The sequence below is a fragment of the Peromyscus eremicus genome, chromosome 15 (genome assembly GCF_949786415.1).
Source record: "Peromyscus eremicus chromosome 15, PerEre_H2_v1, whole genome shotgun sequence".
Lineage (NCBI taxonomy): Eukaryota > Metazoa > Chordata > Mammalia > Rodentia > Cricetidae > Peromyscus > Peromyscus eremicus.
The window spans coordinates 42,632,154-42,656,210 of NC_081431.1; the positions used below are offsets into that span (position 1 = coordinate 42,632,154).

The following is a 24,057-nucleotide window of genomic DNA, read 5'->3' on the forward strand; positions in this document are numbered from 1 at the left end:
GTGCCTGAATCTTTGGAAAGTCTTCACTGCTCCTCTCCTGTCTTTGGGGGGTGGGGGCTTGGGGGATATACTGAACATTTTATGTTCTCTGATGGCCCAGATGAACATTTTGAACTTTGATCATTGGTGAGATAATGAAGATGTCACTGTCCATGAAGGTAAACCCTTAAAAGCATTATGTGCCATATCTCTGTGAAAAGAGATTTCTAAGATATTTCATCCATGGGCCATTTATTTACCCACTGTTGGCCTGCCAGTGTGGTGGGCAGAATTCAAAGAGAAATTATTCGGACGGGTTGTAATCTTGGAAATCCCCCTGGTGAAAGAGACAGGTACATAAGCTGGTAACAATATGCTTCATGTTCCCTGGAGCTGAGGCCAAGTGTGGCTTCCTGACCTACAGTGTGTTTGCACATATGTTACAGAGAGACTAACTGCCCCGAACTCAGCACAATAGAAACACTGGCTGTACTGGCTGGTTTGTGTTAACTTGACACAAGCTAGAGTCATCAGAGAGGAAGGAGCCTCAGTTGAGGAAATGTCTCCATGAGATCCAGCTGTAAGGCATTTTCTCATTTAGTGATCAGGGAGGGAGGGCCCAGCCCATGGTGGTTCTATAAGAAAGCAGCCTGAGCGAGCCAGGGGAAGCAAGCCAGTAAGCAGCACCCCTCCATGGCCTCTGCATCAGCTCCTGCCTCCAGGTTCCAGCCCCAGTGATGGACTATGATCTGGAAGTGTAAGCCAAATAAACCCTTTCGTCGCCCAACTTGTTTTTGGTCATGGCGTTTGGTCACAGCGATAGAAACCCTACTAGGACACCTGTCAATGCTCAGGGCTCTTGATTTGTGCTACCCAGGGGCCCCGTGCTTCTCCTTCTGAGGAAAGCTCTCTCTCTCCCACTTTCCCCTTCTTGTTGGGACAGCCTGCCAACCTTCGTTTACTAAAACCAATCACCTGCCACAGCTTACTTCCCCTCTGCGGATTCTTCCCAGGTTTTTGACTCTCTTCTTCTCAAGTTCATCAGTGTGCCATTAATAGTGAGGACTGTGACAATAGGTCCTCACTTAGTGGTTGGTTTCTTCCCGCCAGGTATCCTCTTAGGTGATACTTGCCACAGGTCGCCTCTTCTGTCTGTGTTGACAAGGCCTGATCCCATCGTACAGATGAGGCCCAAGACGTGGTGAAGTAAGGAAACTGCCCAAACGTCCTTTCCCACGAGACTGTAAATTTCTACCTCATTAGGATGTGAGAGAAACCTGTGAGAGAAACGTGTCCCCCCCCCCCCCCCCCCCACGAGGAGGTTTTACCTGTTGACATTCTCCAAGCTTTCAAGGCCTTTTCAGATGACAAACACTAAGAGAAAATATAAAGATTCCGGAAGACGGGGTTTGAGGTAGCCAAGGCTTCCTGCAGAGGCGTGTCTCAGTGAGCAGCTGCCTGCCCCGCAGTCTGGGGTTAGTGAGCCATTGGCCCTCCCAGACTCCACGCACACTTGGATTGTGTGGCTGAGATCCCAAAACGAGAGCTCCTAGGCCAGGGGAAGCCCCAGCCTCTTGTGGGGGCAGTCCACTTATTTTGGTCCAGGCACTGGAAGGAAGAGAGGGGGTTATTTTGGGAGGGAAGAGGTGAGAGGTGTGTTTATATTTTTTATTTATATTTATTTTATATAAATTTATATTTTTAGAGAAACGGCGCTTTGAAATTGTATGACTAAGATCTTTTCAGTGTTCTCACTTACTTTATTAAAAGTAATACTAATTCTGGCCACATTAAATATATCCATTCTCAAATATCAATACCAAATTAAGCTCTCAAATAAAATCCATGCAGTCCTTAATGTTTCCAAGTACGAAGACTCATTTGCTTCTGTTTCATGCTTGTTTGGTTTAATATTTTTTTAAGGTTTATTTTTATTTCTGTATATGTATGAGTGAGAGAGAGAGGGGAGAGGAGAGAGAGTTTGTGTGTGTGTGTGTGTGTGTGTGTGTGTGTGTGTGTGTGTGTGTCCTGTGCGTAGGTGGGGGAGGGGCTGCAGAGGTCAGAAGTGGTTGGGTCTCCTGGAGCCAGAGTTAAAGGCAGTTGTGAGCCACCCAGTGTGGGTACTAGGAACTGAATTTGGGTCTTCTGCAAGACCTCTTTGGCTGCCTGCCTTCCCAGAAGCCATGCCCACTACTCAGGAACTTTGATTTACCGATACAGGTAACACAGCAATAGAGGTTTGGGGCACACTATAATGGCACAGTTCTTATCCTTAGCTCAAAGGAGAGTCATTACACAGCTTTTTTCCCCAACCAGTTCCCTACAAGAAGCATTGCAAGATTTAATTATTAAAGCCGGGACAGAGAAAGGGAAAAAGGAGCTGAGTGCTCTGCTTTTCAGTTTTTACACATTGAAGCCACCACCCCTGGGCTTTAACATTATCAGAAATAATCGCGCTATCCTGTAGCACTTCTGACAAATGTCCAGGCTTTAGACTTATAAGCATCTGCTAATGAGGAAAGTGTTTCAGAAAAAGTGTGTAAACGAATTAAATCTAGGTGAGATTTAACTAGTCATTTTATCCTTACCATTGTGTCTTGGGTGTGTGTTCAGGTAGGTCACAGAATCAAGGAAGAAGCTTAGCAGTGTGAAGCCCAGCGTTGGTCCAAGGGCAGGCCTGTGACGGCTGGGACCAGAGGTTGTTAGTCTCGGGTCCGCTGTTTCCACTTTCCACCTTGTCTCACTGGCTCACTTGGACAACCCCACAGAAATGTGTCCTCTCGTGTAAAGCCTGCTACTCCTACATTTCTGTGGGCTCCCTCTGTCCAACTATTATTTGCAGAGATGTAAGTTTTCCCGTTAGGAAAACAGAAGTCAAAATTCATGTGTCTTGGGAGTTACTAGCGTTTCATCAATTGCCATGATACCAGATGAGTGTGAGGGGAAGGATGAGAATGTTCTTTGATGCTAACAGGAAGATTTGACTTCCAGATACCTTCATGTCAAATGTGACATCTCTGTGTATTTTTAGCAATCACAATGAAATGTGAAAAGGTGTTAACAGTAGCTCGAGGATACCAAAGCTTCAAGATTAGAAATCACTTTTAAGTTTTCTTTCTCCCCCCACCCCCCACCCCTAGTGGGCTTTTGTATTAACGCTCATTATTGGGAAACACAGCAGATGGGCAAACAGACTGTATATGTGTGTATATATATATAATGTATATATATATAGTTTTGTGGATATATATTTTTTTCTCTATGGAGCTTAGATGCTGGCTCTTCCTTCAGGAAAAGTAGGAGCTTCTCAATGTTGACTTGTCTTGCTTCCCTTTTTAATCAAAAGTACAAAAGGGACCACTTCACTCTGGTCTATTAATAATGCAACTACATCCTTTTCTTAATTGCTGACTTCATAGCCCTCTATGTGCCTATTGAAATCAGACTTGGATTTCTTTCCAGTCCTTCAAGCCTTGTGGGAGCCTTCATGTCCATGGTCTTTCTGGCCTAGGATTTCTTTATGGGTTTTCTCATTTTTTTAAAAAATTTATTTTTTTCAGATGTGTTTTTCTTCACAAGAAAATTGTCTCAAATACTTTGGCATTTTTATCCAAAATGAAAAGGCCTTTGATTAAGTAGTGGGAGATAAGGTTACCTATAACATTATGTAATCAGAAATCTTTAGCCTTTTTGTTTAAATAAAAAGATCATTTGTTGCTTTGGTTTTCCTCAAAAATAGAATCTTTATTGTTTTACTTTTCAGTTTTATGAAAGTAATTTTTAAAATGAAACCCTGACTCTCCTGTTTTTCCTTTTAAGAGGGCTCACTTATGCAGTATGAGATAGGTGTGCACATAGACAGAATTTCCCACGGTATATATGAGTTAGGATGGAGTAATAATGCTCCTTATGATGTTGCAAGAGCCTTCGGTCAGGGTATAGGGAAAGGATGCACACTCATGGTCACACATCTTTAAAGTCCTTCATAAAAAAATTGAATTAGGTTTATAGATCTGCTGATGCATTTTATAAAAAATAAAAAATGGGCAAATGGTCTATAAAGGTAGCATTCGATTAGGTTAGGTCATGGTATGTGGTTTCCACATTTTGAGGACATTACACGTCTTCTGTAGGCTCCTAGTCATTTGGGGAGAATTATACACAAAGCCATAAGCAATTAATTTGGCTCTGTGTTTTCTGAGATGCCTGATGGTCCTATCTCATAGATTATTTAGCTTGAAAACAAATCAACCTGTGAGTCACTTTTAGAAGTGCCCATCAAACTTCAAAGAGATGCTTCAGTTCAGTTCTCACACTGTGATCTGCAACTTCAAGCAGCAGCATGCTGTTAATAATGATATGTGAAAATGTGAACTCTGCGTGCTGGTTTGCACCGTGAGCCTTGCCTCTGAGTGCTGTGGTTTCAGAGACATTTATAAATGAGTAGGCCAGGTGGGGGTGGGGAGGAACCCAAGCAAAGCGAAAGGAAATAATGGAAACTGAAAGGAAGCTAGTGTGTATGTGAAGGTCCAAACTGAAGGGGAGTTTTCCTGAGCAGGTGATTCTAGCAGTCTTTAGGGAGACATTTCTTCAAGTTTGCTCTGAAGGAAGTCTAAGCTGAATTCAGGTTGAGTGGGAGAATCGTTAAGTGGAGATGAATCCTTGACATGGCACACTAGTAGAATAGATTATGCAGTTCAAAGGTGTTTTAATGATGGTTCCTTAGTCGTGGTCTGGTCTCAGCCCCAACAGCTCTCTAGACTCACTTTCTCAAAGCTAAGTTGGGTTCCCCTGCAGTGAACACCCTGTATTTCCTCTGCAGTAGCTGGATCACATTGCTTGCTGAGAAACTGGTCTAATTACCTCCTTCACTGATCACTTATATTCTTTGGAGGCAGAGAGGAAAATCTTATCTCATCTTGCTTATCATTGTGTGCTTGGTACCTACCAATCACAGTCTATTACTAAGGAGTTTTCAATTAATAACTGCTAATTAAATGATTGAATGATTGGACAAGTGCTTATGACATAGTCAAAACTTTTCTTCGGTGATCCGTGCATGATTAACTTTATGAATTAGATCTGCCCCTCAAAGGACTCCATCACCACCAACGGGGTAAACTTATTAAAATATATTTCTAATAAGATTGTAAAACTTGAAAATGTCACTTTTGAAATCAAATTAATGCTGTAAGCTATATAATGCGGTGTATTTCAAAAATAAACTCTGTACTGATGATGGAGAGAGAGCCCCTGCTGAGTTACAGTGCTTATTAAAACATGATTACCTGGATGTGGTGGTTCATGCCCACAGTCCTAGCTATGTGAGAGGCTGAAACAGGAAGATCACTTGAGCCCAGGAGTTCAAGGTCTCTCTCCCCTCTCCCTCCCCTCTTCCTCCTCCCTTTGCCCCTTCCCTTCCCTCCCTCTCTTTTTCTCTCTGATATCACATGATATGATAGATACTAAATATATATCTAACTAAACTGAAACTTCCTATGGAATTGTTTGAATTGGATATAAATTATGTCCACTGTACCTATTAACCTGACCCTCACTCCAGTACTTGAATAGTAGAGACATCCTTTTAAAAATCATCTTACATTGTTTTATCTTTGTTAGCCTGAAGCGACATGTTCTTTTTCATATAACCTTAACTTTTTACATCCAAGTACATTTTTAACTTGAGCATAGCTTTTATGAATGAGAAACAATGTGAAACGCTTCTCAGGGTCAGAAGGTTCTTTCCTGTCAGGTTCTGACATGGCAGAGGTCTCTGCACCTGTGGCTTCCGCTTCCATGGTTTTTGTTAGTTGAAGTCCTTGAAGATACTAATATTCTTGACTCGTTCCAAAGAGAATAACACATTCACGTGCGTTTTAGCGCCGTATAATGGTTCTGTTTTTATTAATAATCACACCACTCCCTCACAGTGTCTGATTTGTAAAGTAATTTTTTTTTTTTTTATCACAAATAAAGGGAAAACGTAGCATGTGCAGCCTTGGTTCTGCTCTCTTTGCATCTGTTGAGGGTCTGGAAACATACACACCTGGGCAGGAGTGAGGCTTCAGTCTTGGTGAGACACTACACAGGAAGTGTGAAATTGCAAATGGGAAATTAGAATGAAAAACAAAACAAACTGATGAGTTGTCTCTCCCTCCTCAGGACTCCTGGGTGACTGGGTTAGTTCATTCCCCTTCCTTTCTCCTGTTTTCACTGCCTTGATTCTGAAGAGGGGACAGGAGGCAAGGAGAGGTTCCTGTCTGAATGGGTTGTCTCCCTGGGCCTGTGGGAGGTGGTCTGCCTGTAGACTTCCTATTTGAAAAGGAGGGGGCTTCCCTCCACACCTGTGACCTTCCCCGTGGCTGCTGAGATGCAGATGGAGGAGATGCTGGCCCAAGGAAGTGCCCACAGAAACCAGAAACCACAGCAGCACAGGCAGGGAGGAGAACAGCAAGAACTCCCCTGCTGTGGGCTGGGGAGGGTTTTTCACCTCCGTTCTCCTCCCCGTAGAAACCAGCCTCATCTTTCAGTGATGATTCTTCAGAAACTAGACAAGGTAGGCAGAGTGGATAACTATGCTGCTAGTTTAATATGTCTCACAGGAAGCCCTCCCGTGATGATGATACTAACTCTATTAAGCTGGATGGAGTTGGCAAGCTCCGCCTTCTCCAGGCTCTTCACAAAGCACCAGCCATGCCAGCCTCTTCCTGCCCCGACCCTTCTGGAGCAAATGCAGACGTGTGCTCTGCCTTTCCCTAGCCCGGTTCTTACTCAGCTGCTCCTCACGTCTGTATGCCATCACTGTTTCTACCGAGTCTTCACTACCGCACAGAAATCCCACCTCCTCTGTCTGGTCGCTGCCCCCACCCAGTCCGAATTTGACCTACTCTTTTGAATTCTACACTGCTGTAGGTTCTACCACAGCCCTTATTGTGTGTGGATATTCTTTTTTATTGTCAGAAGCTCTTCCCCATCAGGCTCCTGAGGCATATAATTGTTTCAAAGACATAACCGCTAAGTAATAGAATAGCTTGTGTGTGTGTGTATTAGTGTGTACACCCATAGACCTAGATTTCGTATAGCCTTAAGAAGATGAAAATGTGTTAACATAAGGTGACTTGATATGTGAAGGAGATGTTAGAGAGTTAATGCTAACATGGTTGGCAATATTTCTGTAAGCAGCCCTTATACTTTCTTCTCACAATCAGTGATAAGAGAATAATCTTCAGGGATTATATACAGGCAACATAGTTTTTATTATAATATTATATGTCATAGTATATATTATAGTCATAATATTTATTGCAGTTATTGTTTGCATGGCTTAATTTGGACCACTACCTTTGTATTTACTCTCATTTATTAAATTAGGTTGTTGGGAAAATGCTCTTTGCTGGGGTTTTATGGCTTAAATGATCAGATTTCTATACCCATCGATGTCCTTTGCATTCTAAGAAGGGCCCAGGGTCCGGCAGTCTTGTTGAAAAATGAAGCTTGCCGCTATGTTTCGGCAGCCCCATCTGTGAAACTTGACAGGCTGGATGGTTCAGAGCAGAAATGGTGGGATGTGGGTGTTGGTGAAGGTTGAAAGAAGAATGGTACTTTCTTGGTGCTGCCAAGGGGCTTGAGGAGGTAGGAGTTATGTTGGTAAGGGGTAGGGGTGGGGCAGATAAGAGAGATATTTCTACAGAAACAGCTTCACGATTGTAGCACCTCATTCGCAGGACTAGAATGGCTGGATAAGACTCATAGAAGTACAGCAAGAACAAAACAAAATGAAAATATCAGAGCACACTGGGCACAGCCAACCCTGGGAATCTGGGGCAGCTACCATCAGTGTGGCAGGGAGGGGAATCTCACCTCAGTAGAATGAGGTTTAGGTCTGAGTGACTTACTCATGAGCATCCTTATGCCTTTATGAGAGACCAGTTAGCACACAGAGGCCAAGGCGAGGAACTAGCCGAGCTGTGTGTTTTCCTACATTTTCTACTCAGTCCTTCAAACAGTGAGAGCTGAGCCCAAAGTCAACACAAGTAAGTCTAATTCTTGACTCGGGTAGACTCCAGATGCATAACCTGGTCTATGAGTCAGTCTCAGGAGGAAGATGATCTCCCCGAGCAAAACCTGTGTGAGCGCTGGCCTGCGGGAGGGATGGAGAGAGGCACGGTGTGGCTCTCACCAATGTTTTGTTTACTCTAGAAGTAACAAGTTTTGAGGTTCCAGAACATCAGCAAGTCCATAAGCCCGTGGATACCTGTGTGGCAGTCAATAGTTCCCACTTCCTTGAAAAAAAAAATGCATGCGTTCTACATCTTTTTGAAAATGTCTCCTTCCCAGCATGCATTGTGTGCAGCATGCCTTCCTACGTTGCTTTCTGAGCCAGGGATCAAGAGGCGATGGCCACATTGCCGCTTCTTTCTTCAGCACTGAGTGTGGAAGCCGGGGATTGGATTGTGTGATCTACCCGCCCCTCCCAACCCCTGCAGGGAGCAATCTCAGGTATGGAGTCTCCTTCTTGATCCAGCTTTCTCTTCTTGCAGGCGCAGGCACTGTGACCAACGCCGCCGTAGCAGCAGCAGCAGCAGCAGCAGCGAGGTGGATTTCTGTTGTGTTTAAAGAGAGAACAAGAAGCATGTCCCCGTGTCTGTAGCGATGATTTGCAGTCCAGCCCGGCTGAAGCTCCCCGAATGAGACTATGGGCTGTGCCTCTGCCAAGCATGTTGCCACTGTTCAAAATGAAGAGGAAGCTCAGAAAGGGAAGAACTACCAGAACGGAGATGTGTTTGGCGGTGAGTGCTCGCACACTTTTCCTCCTTGGCCTGGGGCTTCCAGGCCTTTCCCGTGGGTGACAGTGAGCCCCTGGACTGATTCTTGTCTCCCGCTGTTTGGTCAACATGATGGGTGACACTTGAGTGAAATCAGCGCCGACCTTTTTTTTCCTATTGTTGGTTTGTAGCGTGTGTACTCAGGGAGGCTTGGCGAGGATCATAGAGGTTTTATACATGAGTTCACATTCACACTAAAGAACCAAAGAGGGTTAAGTCGGGTACATCCGGCAATGACATGTGTGTTCTGGTGGGTGACAACTGAAAATGCAAGCCAAAAGTGGAGTGAATGGAGGTTTATAAACGAGAATGTGGGTGTGTGTTAGGGTTAATAGAGTGAATTCATATTCAAAAACACAATGAAGAGTAATTATGGTGTACCTCGTACAAAAGTCCACACAGATTGTAGGTTCATGGCCTCCCCTCTGACCCCAAAGAGTTAAAAAAGTAAATAAAGCAGCCTTTAAAAATCCAGATGCTGGCCAGGTGGCGCACGCCTTTAATCCCAGCACTCCAGAGGCAGAGGCAGGTGGATCTCTGTGAGTTCAAGGCCAGCCTGGGCTACACAGTGAGTTCCAGGAAAGGCTTCAAAGCTACAAAGAGAAAACCTGTCTCAAAAAAAAAAAAAAAAAAAAAAAAAATTCAGATGCTTCGCTTAAAGAACTCAGATGTCTTCAGGAGCGCTGGCAGCTCTGGGTCTTCTTTACTTGGGGGATGAGCAGGGGAGGGTGCTCTTTGCCCCTTCAGTCAGCCTGTGGCCTCTGTTCAACCACAGACCCTTGCCTATCAATGCGCACTAAGCCTAGGTCACTCTGTGGCATTTATTACCTCCTCACTTACTGGATTTTGAGCTTCTTGACCTTGGGTTTGTCCCTTGAAAGATTAGTTTCTGCTGTGATGGAAAGTGAATATTTGTACACAATTCAAGTTAGTATAGAGCATATGAAACAGTTTTTGCTAAATGACATCAACAGTAATATCTACTAACTGAAAATATAAATTAAAAGAATAGCTTTTATTTACAAAAATGCCGTTTCCTCTCTTCCCGGATAAGGACTCTGACTGAGAAATGTCTCATCCCCCAGTCACTCTCAAACGGTGCTGTCACTTGTACAATCAATGTCTAGCTGTGTCTCTGTCATGTAAGGCAGGCTCTACACTGACTGGGCCATCTCCCAGCCCCGGGGTTTGATCCATGGTAATGATTGGTTTTGAGCTGGAATTTCTACTGCTATATTAAAATGTACTCTCGTCAATGAGAAGTTTTGTCTCTGTAACAAATTTGCCAGTTGTGGTGACTACCTGGAGGATTTAGGAATGTAGGGAAATAATGGGTATTTGAGCATCTTAACAAAGCCAGACACCAGCTCACTGAAACCGCAGATACTGGGAAAACAGCTAATTGTAACTGGAGTCATTGTTGTGACCCTCAGATACTTAACTGCTAAGAGGAAATGATCCACCGTCAAGGATTCGTTTAAACTCGCCTCTGTGTGACGGTCTGTCATGATCAGTTTTGTAGTGGAGGTACCTCAGACGGAGCTGCCACCATATGTCAATACCGGGCGGTATTTGCATTCATTTTCGTGTTGAATTTTCACAACAACCCTGTGAAATATGTGCTGTCTCAATTTGCATATGTAGAGGCTGAATCACAAAAAGCTGGCTGCTTCAAAGCTGCCCAGCCATTCAGCGTCGGCACCCACATCTCTCAGGCCCTGGGTCACCTCTTTATCCCACGCCATTCCCTAGTATATGGCTGTTTCCCATTGCTGTGCACTGTTCAAGGCCTCTGGCTAAGCCTCATGGAGGTGACAGAGGTAAGTATTGCACAGATCTGCTATCTTTGACTTTGTGAGAGGACAGGGAAGTGTTTTGAGGCAGAATAAGCCAAATACCAGAAGATACTTATTGTGGTCAGACCCGGGGGATGGACTGTCTTAACTTTAAAGGCAGAATCAGGATGGATTCTTTACAGAAGTAGCATGTGAACCTGGCCTGGAAGAGTCTAAACTTATCGGATAAGAGTTCAGGAGAGAGCTAGATGAGAAACGCCTGGAAGTAATGTAAGACATACTCAAGAATTATAAAAAATCCAAGACTGGGCAGTGGTGGTGCACACCTTTAATCCCAGCACTTGGGAGGCAGAGGCAGGCGGATCTCTGTGAGTTCAAGGCCAGCCTGGTCTACAGAACGAGTTTCGGGATAGGCTCCAAAGCTACACAGAGACACCCTGTTTCAAGAAACAAACAAACAAAAAGGATTATAAAAAAAAATCCAGTTTGAATGAGAATAAAATATAAATGAAATCCAAGTCAGGGTTAAATTATAGGAAAAAATGAATATCAAATTACAATCTTTAGAAAGATCTTAGTCTGCAAGGGCAAGGTTTGGTGATATTAGTATAGAGTGTTTACAATCTGTACCAGCTAGCCATCTTTTTTTAAAAAATTTAGTTATAGCTTGAATATGCAGAAAGACTGTTTTTCTAGTGTACCGTGTGTGTTTCTCCGATGTCAGCGTTTGATAGAGGAGCCTTGTGTGAGTCAGCTGTTGCCAGGCAGACTCTCCGTCTTGGGTGTGCTACAGCCAGCCCTTGTTTTGGATCTTGAGCTGCTGGGGCAGCTGGGATGCTCCTTCACTCACCTCTCATCTCCCTGGTCCTACACAACCATGAGCCACTGAAGGCAAACCATTCTTCCTAAGAAGAGCAAGAGTCCGAACCCCACGTAGTCTGGTTCCTAAGGATGGATAGCTGTGCACCACAGCGCACTAGCCAAAGCAGATGGCAGAGGCCCAAAGTCAAGAGGAGGAAAAGTACATGCTGACCGCATTGTGTGCATGGCAGGGATGTCCATGCAGAGCACAGCTAGAGTTTGGGTAATGAGACTTCCAGGTCTACCTAGTCCTCGCTGGCTCTGCATCCATGTGGTCCAAATCTAGGAAGCGCAGTTACGGAATCTGCTGGGGTGTGTTTTGTTTGTTTGATTTTTCATCTCCCTAACACTCATTGAAGTTTTATTTATCCCAGTACCTATTATCTTCTTAGTTTTTCTAGCGTAAACATTTGCAAGTTTGTGGTATAATTTTAAAGCAAGAATATAAGATTCTTACATTATTTTTTTTAGCCCTACCTGGGTCTGGCAGTAAAATTCCCTGAAGTTAGTATTGCAGTAAGTGCTGGACCCCATATGTTACTGAATGCTGTAGTTTCAATTTGACAAGATACAACCTGCCTCTATCTCTCTACTGGAATTAGTTTGCAGGGAGGAGCCCCCATCCCATTATTCTCACAGATAGTACAAGGTAAGCGTTTGTTATTAGCCATCTGATTGATACCTCTTGTCACGACAGTTTCACGGTTCTGTTATTGTCCAGTAAACAACCTCCAACTCAGTAGTGCAACACAGTACTGACGCGTTATTTCTCAGTTTGGTGAATCAATCTCTGGGGTCTGTCTGCTGTCTTCCCAGGCTCAGTCATACACCTTCGTTTAGCTAGGATCTTCTCTGAGCTCTACTGTCTAGGATCTGATCTGAGCTCTACTGTCTAGGATCTGATCTGAGCTCTACTGTCCAAGCTGTCTTCAAGCCTCTGCTGCAGACCTCTCTCCTCTCATGTAGTTGCCAAACTTTTCAAATGGTGTCTCCCGTCCACGTGAGGAAGAGAAGGGTGCCGAGGTCTTTTCTCTTACCTTCTTCTCTTACAATCCTTTCGGTTTTCCAAAGGTAAACTATTGCACGAACCATTCTTGAGGTCTGCAGAAAGCTTCTCTTTCTGGTCATCCCAGGTTTTTTTTTGTATTTTTTTTTTTTTTGGTTTTGTTTTTTGAAGTAGGTCGTATATTTGTTGATAGGTCTAATCTCTGTTATCAGTTGGTTAGTGAGCTGTGGGCAGGAAATGCATGGTCTCTAGAGAGCCAAGGAGCAGGGTACAGAGGGAATGCCCAGAGCTCAAGTTGAACACTGACCATACCAGCCAGACAAAACTGGCTCTAACTGCTGCTGAGTTTGGTTTAAAGAGCACCTGATGTTTATACCAGCTCTTTAAACAGAGGCACATAGATTATTGTAGTAAAAATTTTTGCATGGCATTGTAAGACGGAACAGCTGGCAAGTAATCAGGAACCTATCCTTTATATGGACTTAGTTATACTCTATCCTTGGTGGTACATAAACCAGCAACCTGAAACGGGTGTGTGTGTGTGTGTGTGTGTGTGTGTGTGTGTGTGTGTATGAATATGAATGGGGGGTAGGGCCGGGATCTTATACCAATGTGCTATGGTCTAAAACTCTGTAGGGGCCAACTTCTTGGGGCTGTGATAAAGATTAAATGATAAAATGCTTCTGATGTATTTAGAATGCAAAGCAGTGGGAGGCAAAGTAATAATTCATTGTATAGCCCTCATAATTTTGATTGCACAAAGTGAAGATTCATTAAGGACACTTGGCTCCTAAGATGATTACAGAGAGGATAATGTGTATCATCTGTATGGTACGGATTTGCCACGCTTGGCTGTATGGATGATGTGGCTAGGCCTGAGATACTTGTACATTTTGTACTAAATGAAGAGTTAATATGGAAAATAGTATAAACTAGCTCATTTAAAAACTCTGCTATTGGCCGGGCGGTGGTGGCGCACGCCTTTAATCCCAGCACTCGGGAGGCAGAGCCAGGCGGATCTCTGTGAGTTCGAGGCCAGCCTGGACTACCAAGTGAGTCCCAGGAAAGGCGCAAAGCTACACAGAGAAACCCTGTCTCGAAAAACCAAAAAAAAAAAAAAAAAAAAAAAAAACAAAAAAACTCTGCTATTGATCACATGTTAAAATCATAATTGTATTATTAAAATTACTTACCCCTGCTGTTTTTTCATGCAGCCACTAGAAATACTGAGAGGCCAGGCCAGGCCGGGCGTGGCGGCACACACTTTTAATCCCAGCACTCAGGAGGCAGAGACAGATGGATCTCTTGAGTCTGAGGCCAGCCTGGTCTACAGAGTGAGTTCCAGGAGCTGCCAGCACTACTGCATAGTGAGAGCCTGCATCAGAAAACCCACCACCAACAAAGCCAGAATGTTAAAGCTGGAGGTTTGTAGGAGGACTTCGATAGGGCTAGGTTATGGTTTGGAAGCTAAGAACTCAAAACACTACACACCAAAAGAGCTAATAATCCAGTCCGAAAGTCGGCAAATGAAATAAACAGATACTTTTCAAATTTATCACTTGTTTTCTGTGTGTGGAATATCTTCTTAAAAAAGACACTAATGTAGGAAGAGGATCTATTAGGCAATAGGAAGGAGTATTGGGAGTTGGAGGTGGTATAAATGTGGGCAATGAAGGGTTCAGTATAATCAAAATACTTTATACACATGTATAAAAATACCACAAAACCCACCCTTTCATATAATCAGTGTATATTAATAATAATAAAAAGAAACACAGGGGGCTAATATATAAAAACAGGATCAACATTGTTAGCCATCAAGGGAACACAACTTAACTACATTGTGATTCAGTGTCACACCAGACCAGAGAAAAGACCAACAAATGCTGTTAAGGCTGGGTGCAGGGAAGGGACCCCTTATAACACAGTTGTTAATCATGTAAACTAGACTCGCCTCTATGGAAAATGGTTCAGAGGTTTCTCCAGAACACTAAAAATGAACTACCATATGATCTAGCTATCCGACCACCGTGTATATTACCAGAAAGAACAGAGAAACCTGCATGCCCATGTTTATTGTGCCACTGTCCACAATAGCCACACCATGGAAGTAGCCAAGGTCCCCTTAAATGGATGAATGAATAAAGAAAAGGTAGTCTACACAGACAATGGGGTTTTATTTAATCACAAAGAAAAAAATGAGGTTGTTAGTAGAAAAATGAATGAAACGAGATCTTTTGTTGTTTTTTTGTTTGTTTATTTGTTGTTGTTTTTTTGGGGTTTTTTTTTTTTTTTTTTTTTTGGTTTTTCGAGACAGGGTTTCTCTGTGTAGCTTTGCACCTTTCCTGGAACTTGCTTTGTAGACCAGGGTGGCCTCAAACTCACAGAGATCCTCCTGGCTCTGCCTTCTGAGTGCTGGGATTAAAGCCGTGCATCACCACCACCTGGCGAGATCTTTATAGTAAACAAAATAATCCATTTGCACACAGACATGTTTTCTGTCATCTGTGGAATTTTAGGGAAAGAGACTTAAAAGTAAAAAGAGGGGGACTGAAAAAGATGGAGGAGACGGGAGGATCAGATAGGGTGATAGAGGTCATGACTGTGACTAAATTATATTACAGACACATGCGTGGAAATGGCACAGTAAAATCTACCTTGTATAATTTCTGCTTGCCAATGAGAAACTTCAAAACAAAACAAAAAGCCTTTAAACTCCAGTTATGAAGAACATATCCTAGTGTAGTCTTGGAAGATATTACGATGTTTCAAATAAAGGCTCAGAAAGCTTTGTGTGGCGAGAAGCCCACACGGGCCTCATAAATTATAGAAGCCTGGCACACTGGCCAAGAGTTTGAGCTCCATGCTTCTGTGTTAAAAGTGCAGCCTGCTTGGTTACCAAAGCCTTTGAGAGCCAGTCCTCTTCTGCCTGAGGGAAGCTGTTCCTGGAGACTTTGACCCTAGTTAATTCAGTCAGTGTTTTCTTACAGACTGCTACCAAGTAGCCAATGACAGTTGAGTTTCTCCAGTGTGCTGGGCACCATATTAAGCACATGACACATGTATTATCTTACTTCATCTTCAAAACAGCCTGCAAGAAAAACAGGGCCTCTAATGTGCCAGGCTACTACCCAGTGATAGATCTCTCTCTCTCTCTCTCTCTCTCTCTCTCTCTCTCTCTCTCTCTCTCTCTCTCTCTCTCTCTCTCTCTCTCTCTCTGTGGGTGACACACACACACACACACACCCTGCTCTGTCTGGATTCCGTGATCATTTTAAAATGAGGAAACCAAGGCCTTATTTATCCAGGGTCATACAGTCATTAATTTGCTCATCTGGGACTCTGGCACTCCGTTCCCAGCACCACTACTAATAGCTTCTGATATGTACTATGCTGTTGTCACTTCTTGGAGAGGTTCCCAAGGAATAAGGAGGTGGGGCTGATACATATTTAGGAGAGGACTGTGCTCAGAACGTTTTTGTTTCCAACACCCTCTACCTCATCCCGTCTCGCGCCTCCTCATCGCCGTTCTCTGACTTCCCTCCAGTTGTTAAAAGGCAGCCTCTCCACTTGCCCTAGAGCCCGTCCACGTTAGCCTTAAAAGCTTCAATATTGCAGGCATCGCTTTGGTGATACTGGGTTCTTTCCATCACCTACTGTGTCTGTATTTCCACTTGCACTTCTTCATGGAGGCATGGAGATTCTTGATCAACTGTATGTGTAAACATTTTTAATCAGCATATGGAGGGCCATGAAATAACTGGGTAAGATCTTATATATGAATTGCAGTCAATCTATAGATTCATTGGAAAGGACCTTGCACACTTTATGGGGACACCTCAGAGAGGTACAGACCACTTATCACAGTGAATGTTATGTCTCTCAATATGCCTTTTGCAGTGTCTTTCAAAAAACTTGTATACTACACACACACACACACACACACACACACTCCTTAGCACAGTGTCCAATGCAGAGAAAATGTTGAGGAATTCGTTTCTTCTTTGAATGTTTTCTAGTTCCTTCTGATGTACGTTAGTCTTGAGAAGTGACCCAGGTTGCCATGTACAGGTGCCGGCAGGAGTTTGATTTCGTCTTCACCACTGATTGCATTGCCTTTGAAGAGGATCTTAGCCCTGTCTGTGCCATGTCTGTAACATGGAGATATTTGTGGCGCCGATTGCCCGGAAGTGTGTGTAGAAAGAGTAGGTGAGGGCCCTATGCAGAAGTAGCTCTCAAGTAGCCCTCAATTGTCACTCAGTGGATTTGTTTCAGTTGACTGACTTGGCTTTTTCATTCTTGCCCCCTTGGCCACCACAAGTGCGTACACACATACACACACACACACACACACACACACACACACACACACACAAATGCTAATTTTCCTTCATTTGTCAACCAGTACCACACGCCTGCTCTGAGCCTGCTCTCTTAGTGTTGGCTATGGCGATAAGGGAAAAATAGGATCATTTCTCACTCTGTTCCAGGCAGACTGACTTCAAGAGGAAGAAGCCCCTGACTTGGCGGAACCCCTTACTGGGTTCCTGGCAGAGCCCTGGGGGCTCCCCCGCAGTTTCCTTTAGTTACTCAGTTGCCTCTCCAGGAGTCTTGTCTTTCTGTAGCTGCTTGGATCCCCCTGCTGACGTGAAGTGAGCTCGGCTCTAGGCAAGGCACGGGAGCCGCTGCTGGTACTTCTGGCATCCCCCGGTGAGACGCACGGAACGCTGGAGCTGCAGCCAAAGCTTCCTTGGTGCTGGGGGACGTTCTAAGACAGTGACTCATCAAGAGTGGAAGTGGGAGAGTCTCTACCCTTGGCAGTTCTCAGTGTTTCCTTCCCAAATGACATCAAAGGATCTGAAACTGTGGCTTCTTCCTGGAATCCTGGCTGGTGTAACAAAAGGATGTTTCCTAGGCACCTGCCTGTCTTCAGACAGTCTCCACCCAGCATCGCCCACCTGGCAGATTGGCCTCATTTAATCTCTGATGTTCCTGTGTAAAATCCAGCACCAAGGGCTTGCGTGGGGCCGCTGCTGGTTTTGCCACTGAATTATGACATGGCATCAAAAACATAGTGTTGGACTCTTGCGTTACAGTTGGTAAGGCTTGTTCCCACGCAACCGTTACCACTATCCCCTCTGTGTAAGAGAGGAGGAGGCCAAAGCTGAAACCCATCTTTGGCCACTTAACTAAAGAAGTGGGGTTGTTTGTATAATGAGGAGGGTAGCTTGATGGAGGGGATTTCTTCTTCAGGAACGAGCTTATGTGTTGGGCGGCATTAGTCTAAGCCAGCCTTTGCTTAGGAGCGTTGGGGAAGTAATTGCTAACTGCCTGCTTTAAGTCAGCCTTGGCTGTTAAATGAGGATGTCTGGAGATTCTATTGTGGTAATTAGGGTTATTTTCGGTGGACTTGAAACACAGTTATGTTAACCACACAGCCGTGAAGTCTGGTAAACTGGCTTCAAAGCCTGGTTGAGCTCCTCACAAACAGACTTGTCAGGCTAGTGAGTTAGTTCCTCCTCCTCCTCTGTGCAGTGTGGGGGGTACCGTGGGGGGTACCATGGAGCTGTGGGCCTCAGATGTATTGTTGTATGTTCAACTTTTGAATACTACTTGGTGACACATGATAAGCACTGAGTAGGTGCCAACTGCTAGTCTCCGTCATCCTGTTGGCAGCCCGGAGACACACATCTCTTACATATGCAGCTGAGACTTCTTGAAGTTGTTGATCGGTCCTCTGTGATGAAACTTGGGAGGATCATTATCATTTTCTTACAGATGTCAGATTCGTCAAACTCGAGCAACTGATCCATTAGCCTAATGATCTTTATCTTTTTATTTTAGATTTCTAAGTATTTGTGCTACTATGATTTGTTCCCTTTCTGTCTTGACCTAGTCAGAACTAAGGGGTGTGCGTGCGTGCGTGCGTGCGTGCGTGTGTTTTAAATAAGACAAAGGGTATGACTTAGAAATGACAAATTTGATAGGGTGGCCTGTTTCTGTGAAAGTGTGGTTTTAAAAAATCTCCCACCCTAGAGCTTTAACAAGTGTGGGCTTTATTTATTGTGTTCGTTTTTATCGCTGTGACAGAGCACACGAGTGAACAAAGGGTGTAGGGACTTACTTGGGCTCACAGTTTCAGCCCTTGCTGGCTGGCTCCCGTTCGTTCACTAGGCCTGAGATCAGATAGACATCATGCCGTGGAAGCTTGTGGCGGAGAAGGCTGCTCATTCCTGAGGACAAGGAAGCCAAGAGAAAATGAGGAAGGACCAACAGCACACTTCCTCAGACTAGGCCCTGCCCCCTAGTTTCCACCACCTCTCCGTGGTTCCATTGAATTACGAGTCCACAGATTAGGTTAAAGCCCTCGTGACACCATCACCTTCCACATGCCCCACCTCTGAACCAAGCCTTCAACATAGGAGCCTTCAGAAGACTTCAGTCCTTATTACCAGACATTGTGTGTGTGTGTGTGTGTGTGTGTGTGTGTGTGTGTGTGTGTGTTTCATAGCCTATAATTTTCCAGCCCTTCATGTATGTGTGGACCAAGGGTGTTTCTAAAAGGATATTTCTTTGTGAAGCACGGTAGAGAGACCACGAGGAAGCAGACACTGATGATGCCTGTGGGCTGCCATTGGAGAGCTGCATCTAGAATTAAGTGAAATTTTAAAATGATGTGCCAAGTAGGCATTATTCCCTATTTTATTTTTATTTTTGAGAGATATTATTATTCATAATATTAAAATTGAATTCCTTGCTTTATATTAGGAATTTCCAGATGAATCTGTTCAAGTGTTATTTACTGTGTGTGTGTGTGTGTGTGTGTGTGTGTGTGTGTGTGTGATGTGGGTGCTTGTGTACCACTGTGCACACATTATGACGTATTGGTGGAAGCCAGAGGACAACTTGCAGGAGTTGGCTCTCTCTCTTCCCACCGTGTCACCCTGTAGGTCCCAGCAGTAGAACTCAGGTCGTCCAGGCTTGGCTGCAGGTACCATTTCCTTCTGAGTCGTCTCCCTGGCTCATTTTAGAGGCGACTCTAAAGATTTAAGTATAAGACAAGAAACCAGGAGCAGAAGTACTAAGCTCAGTCCTTACAGCACTTACCACACAAGCATGAAGAAGGGTCCATCCCTAAGACCCATGTGAAAAGTAACATATGGATCACCCCTCCGAGGCTCAGAGAATGTGCCGGAAGAGTGGATGAGGATGGAAGAGTTGGAAGATGGGGAGGTGTGTTTCCAGAAGACTTGTGGGTGAGACATGGGGTTGCACTCATGAACTCACCATAGCTCTGGGTACTCACACGAGACATGCGCAAGATTGGGCCAGTCAGCATTCCATCATGGAAGTGGGAGGAGCTTGGGAGGCCCCACCACTCCCTGAGGGTCTGTTGATACTTTCTTGGTGATACTTTCTGTAGTGGTGTAGCTACTAGGGAGTTGCCCGTGCTCCGGTGATAACCTCCCACCTGTGCTCATGCAGAAAACTTAACACAGTGGGTCACACACTAAAGACAGGAAAGTGGGGAGTGAGCCTTCTGGTTAGACGTGTTTGGGAGCAAGGAGGAGCAAGATGGGGGTCATGGAGGGTGAAAAATGAATAAAATCCATTCTGTGCATGCCATGAAACTAAAAATGAAAATAAATTTTTAAAAAGTAGTTTTTCCAACGTGCCAGCTGTGATGGCGTGTGCTTTGTAAGCTCAATGCTGAGGAAGAAGAAAGGGACTCACTGACCCGCCAGCCTGGCCTATAAAGATATTAGCACGTGTTTTTTTATGATCTGAGGTTGCAAAATGTCTTCTGTATAATGCTGTGAAATCTGATCTCATAAAAACAAGTGGGTAAATTTGACTGCATAAAAATCTAAAACTTCTGCGTGGCATTAACTAAACAAACCACTCTCAGTGAAGTTAAAAGACAACTGTCAAACCATGAATAATATTTGCAAAACAAATAAGGTAAATGTGAGAAATATGAAAAAGACTTGAAATCTAAAAGCAAAGAACGTGCTAATTGAAAACTGGACTGAATTTGTGACCAAGCAGTTTAAAGAAGAAAAGTTTACAGAAGTTCAATAAAAGCAGACAGAAAAAAAATCTTCAACTGCTCAGTCATAAGTAACCCTAACTTCACCCACACTCCCACCCCACCCCCACAACACACACAAAAAGAAAACAAAACCAAGCAGTCTTGACCCCCTCAAACTAGGCAGGAATAGACATCTGTCTCATGTTCTACTGAGTAATGCCAACCCAGAACAGTTTCTCCGGAGCACGAAATAGCAATATGCATTTGGGATTTAACTAAGTATGTATGCCTTTGGCTCCTGCAATGTATTGTCTGGAGAGAGCTAGGCAAGCAGATGTGGCACACACCTGAGTGCTCAGAGGGCTTCCTCACTACCAGAACGTGTGTGCCGTGGAACCACTAAAGATGAATGCGACCCTGCCAAGTGTTCTAAAGAGACAAGTGCAAAGAGATTTTACACAGCACGTCTTATTTATACTGGCTTCTCAAGAGTTTGTGTTCAGTTATATTTACTTGTTTGTCTGTTTGCGTGGCTGTCTACTGATTTATTTGTGTGTGTACATGCCGCAGTGTACACATGGAGGTCAGGACAGCTTGTGGAAGAGTCAGTTTTCCCCTTCTCCACAGACTCTAAGATTGAACGAGGTGATCAGGCCTCGCAGAAAGCACCTTTACCAACTGAGATAACTTGCTGGACCTTTGTTTTGGTTTCTGAGCCTCACAGTGTAGCCCAGGCTGGCCTACAGCCCCTTTATCTACCCCGGCTGGTCTCGTATTCATGGCAAACCTCTGTCTCTGCTTGGATTAGAAGCATATGGCGCCATACCTGGCTGTAAGTTTTGTTTGTGATATATGTAAAATTCTGCATCAATGCATGAAGAAGGTATTTAGGAGCCTTCTACAAACATGAGCGATAGTTTCAGGTGATTTTGAGTTTCTTCTTTGTATTTATAATTAACACTTATATTCAGTGCAGCTATGTATTTTGATAAATATAATTCAGACGTTTCCAATCTCCAAAGGGCTTCGGTTGAATTTCCGGGCAATGTGAGTTTGCTCCCTGAGGAAAGTGTGGTGTGACTGGAAATAGCTCTGCGCCATAGGGAGCTGCGCGGTGGCATGTTTGCGCGGGTAAACAGATGGGCTCTGATCCCTGGTGCTTGCCTCAGTCAAACCTAAGGATTCCTTGTCCGTCTGCAAAACATTTGCTGACTGTCGGCGGGCTTTGGACACCATGCTAGACATCACGGCTCATACGGACAGGCAAACCTAATCTCTGCCTTTCATACACTAATAAATGGGTGACAGATGGTTATCTCAGCATACTGTGTCAGTACCCTGTGGTGATCCTGCAGAAGGGTGCCCCATCACAGGAGCAGGGGAAGACACACACAGAGGATGATTAACGTCTTTGCTTAAAAGATGGGCAAACAAAGGAGCTGGTAGGGCTGAGGCATGGCGACAGCATGGGCGGACGGCTCAGAGACGGTGCGTACAAGGTATGTCTAGAGGAGGCTGGGGGCTGAGCAAATCACCAAGAAATTAGCTAGACAATCTCACGTTAGGAAAGGAGCCCTAAGTATTGGGCAATTTCATACTAATTTTCCCCAAAACAACACTAAAATGTTCACCCAGACAGTTTAAGAATCATGTTACAGATCTGGAAATTGGCTGAACATTTGGAAAATGCTAGAAAAAAGGAAGCCAGAAGATTGGAAGCTAATTCCTCAGATGGTTGCCCTTACCTCATATTAGATAATTATGAACCCTGAAATAGTAATTTCAGAGCATGGGCTCACATGTCTGCTGAGACTGCATTGTCGCTAACCTGTGACAGAACCAAGTGAGTCATGGTATGATAGGGTGGCCTTTGTCCTTTGTGGGATTGGACATGACATACTTATTTTTGTGACTTGCTGGTGTCTTCAAGGAAATGATTCATGCAGTTTGTGCATCATATGTTATGTGCAGATATTCTTTTTGAAGACTATCAAGGGGGCTGGTGAGATGGTAAGTGACCTGAGTTCAATGCCTGCATGCATGTAAAAAAACAGGTATAGTACTGGAGAGGTAGAGACAAGTGGATCCCTGGGGCTCACTGGGCAGCAGTCTAGTCAAAATTGTGAACTCGACATGCAGAGACATACCTTGTTTCAGAAAATAGGTGGAGGGTGATTGAGAAAGACACCCAACATCGACCTCTGACCTCTAAATGCATGTAGACACGTGTGGATGCACACATGCACAAACACACACACACACACACACACACACACACACACACACACACACACACAGCATACATGTGAGCCCATGCTCTGGAATTACTATTTTAGGGTCCATGATTACCTAATATGAGGTAAAGGCGACCATCTGAGGAATTAGCTTCCGATCTTTTAGCCTCTTTTTCTGGCATTTTCCAAATGTTAAGCCAATTTCCCGATCTGTAACATGGTTCTTAGACTGTCAGGGTGAGCTTTTGGGAGTCACTGCTGCCTTAAGGTTTAAGTTTAATTTGCTTTAAATGTTTAAGTCATTGCTGCAGGTCAGCCCTGCTTACAGAGGTAAGCGCCTGTTTTCAGAGGGGAAGACGGGGACAGGGTGGGTGATATCTGTAGTACATCCGTGCCCATGGGACAGCAGGAGAAAAGGCATGGTGCCAAGTGTCCGTGAGACATCCACCTCCCTCAGACAGCAAGAGTGCGATACCGCAGCCTAGCTTTAAGCCGCCTGCCCTCCCTCAGTGTTCCTTAGCTATGAACTCTTCATTTCAGCAGTTCGTGATCAGAAATTGGTGTCACAGTTTAATGGTGTTTCTGATAACAATATACCAAACTGTGAGGAAAATTGCCCCAACCAATTAAGGGCTCCTCAGCTAATAATCCTCTGTGAGGGTGTTGATTGGCTAGTGACAAGGTTAAGAGTGTCCCATGAGAACGAGTCTATGTGAGAAGGCAGTGTGTGCTGGCTGGCAGTGGATGCCAGAGGTGCAGATTTAGGTGTCCTGCTCTTGGTCTTTAAACTGTTTTACAGGAGAAGACATCAGTGTGTAAGAAACATTCAGCAAGAAACTGAGGCTCAAAAGCAGGCACTAAAAGGTAGCAAATGTCCTGTGGCCCAAATGTCCACCAGTGCCCGGATGCTGTGCTCTGAATGTTCATGTCACCTCTCCAAGTTAATGTGATGAGAGTCTAACTCCCAGTTCAATGATGTTAAGAGGCAGATGTTTGAGGAGGTGGCTAGGTCCTGAGAGGCATCACTCATGAATGTTCTCAGTACCCTTATCAGAGAGTCCCAGGACAGCTGGCCTGTACTTTCTGCCTGTAATAATACATGAAGAAGGAACCATTTGTGAGAAAACAGGCCACACCAGACACCTGCTGGCACACTGATCCTAGACTTCTCAGCTTCCAAAATTGTGAGAAACAATCCACATGGAAGTATTCTGTAATAGCAGATGAGATAATCCACATGGAAGTATTCTGTTCTAGCAGATGAGATAATCCACATGGAAGTATTCTGTAATAGCAGATGAGATAATCCACATAGAAGTAT

General features: G+C 44.2%; 1 protein-coding gene across 2 annotated transcripts in view; it reads left to right on the forward strand.

The window, feature by feature from the left end:
• C15H1orf21 (chromosome 15 C1orf21 homolog) overlaps nucleotides 1-24,057 on the forward strand; it is a 195,744-nt gene that overhangs the window by 79,137 nt on the left and 92,550 nt on the right. For both annotated transcript variants that reach the window (XM_059280164.1, XM_059280163.1), the window contains one exon: nucleotides 8,523-8,771. In XM_059280164.1, the coding sequence (XP_059136147.1) occupies nucleotides 8,678-8,771 (94 nt within the window). In that variant the 5' untranslated portion in view covers nucleotides 8,523-8,677. The remainder of the gene's footprint in view (nucleotides 1-8,522; nucleotides 8,772-24,057) is intronic.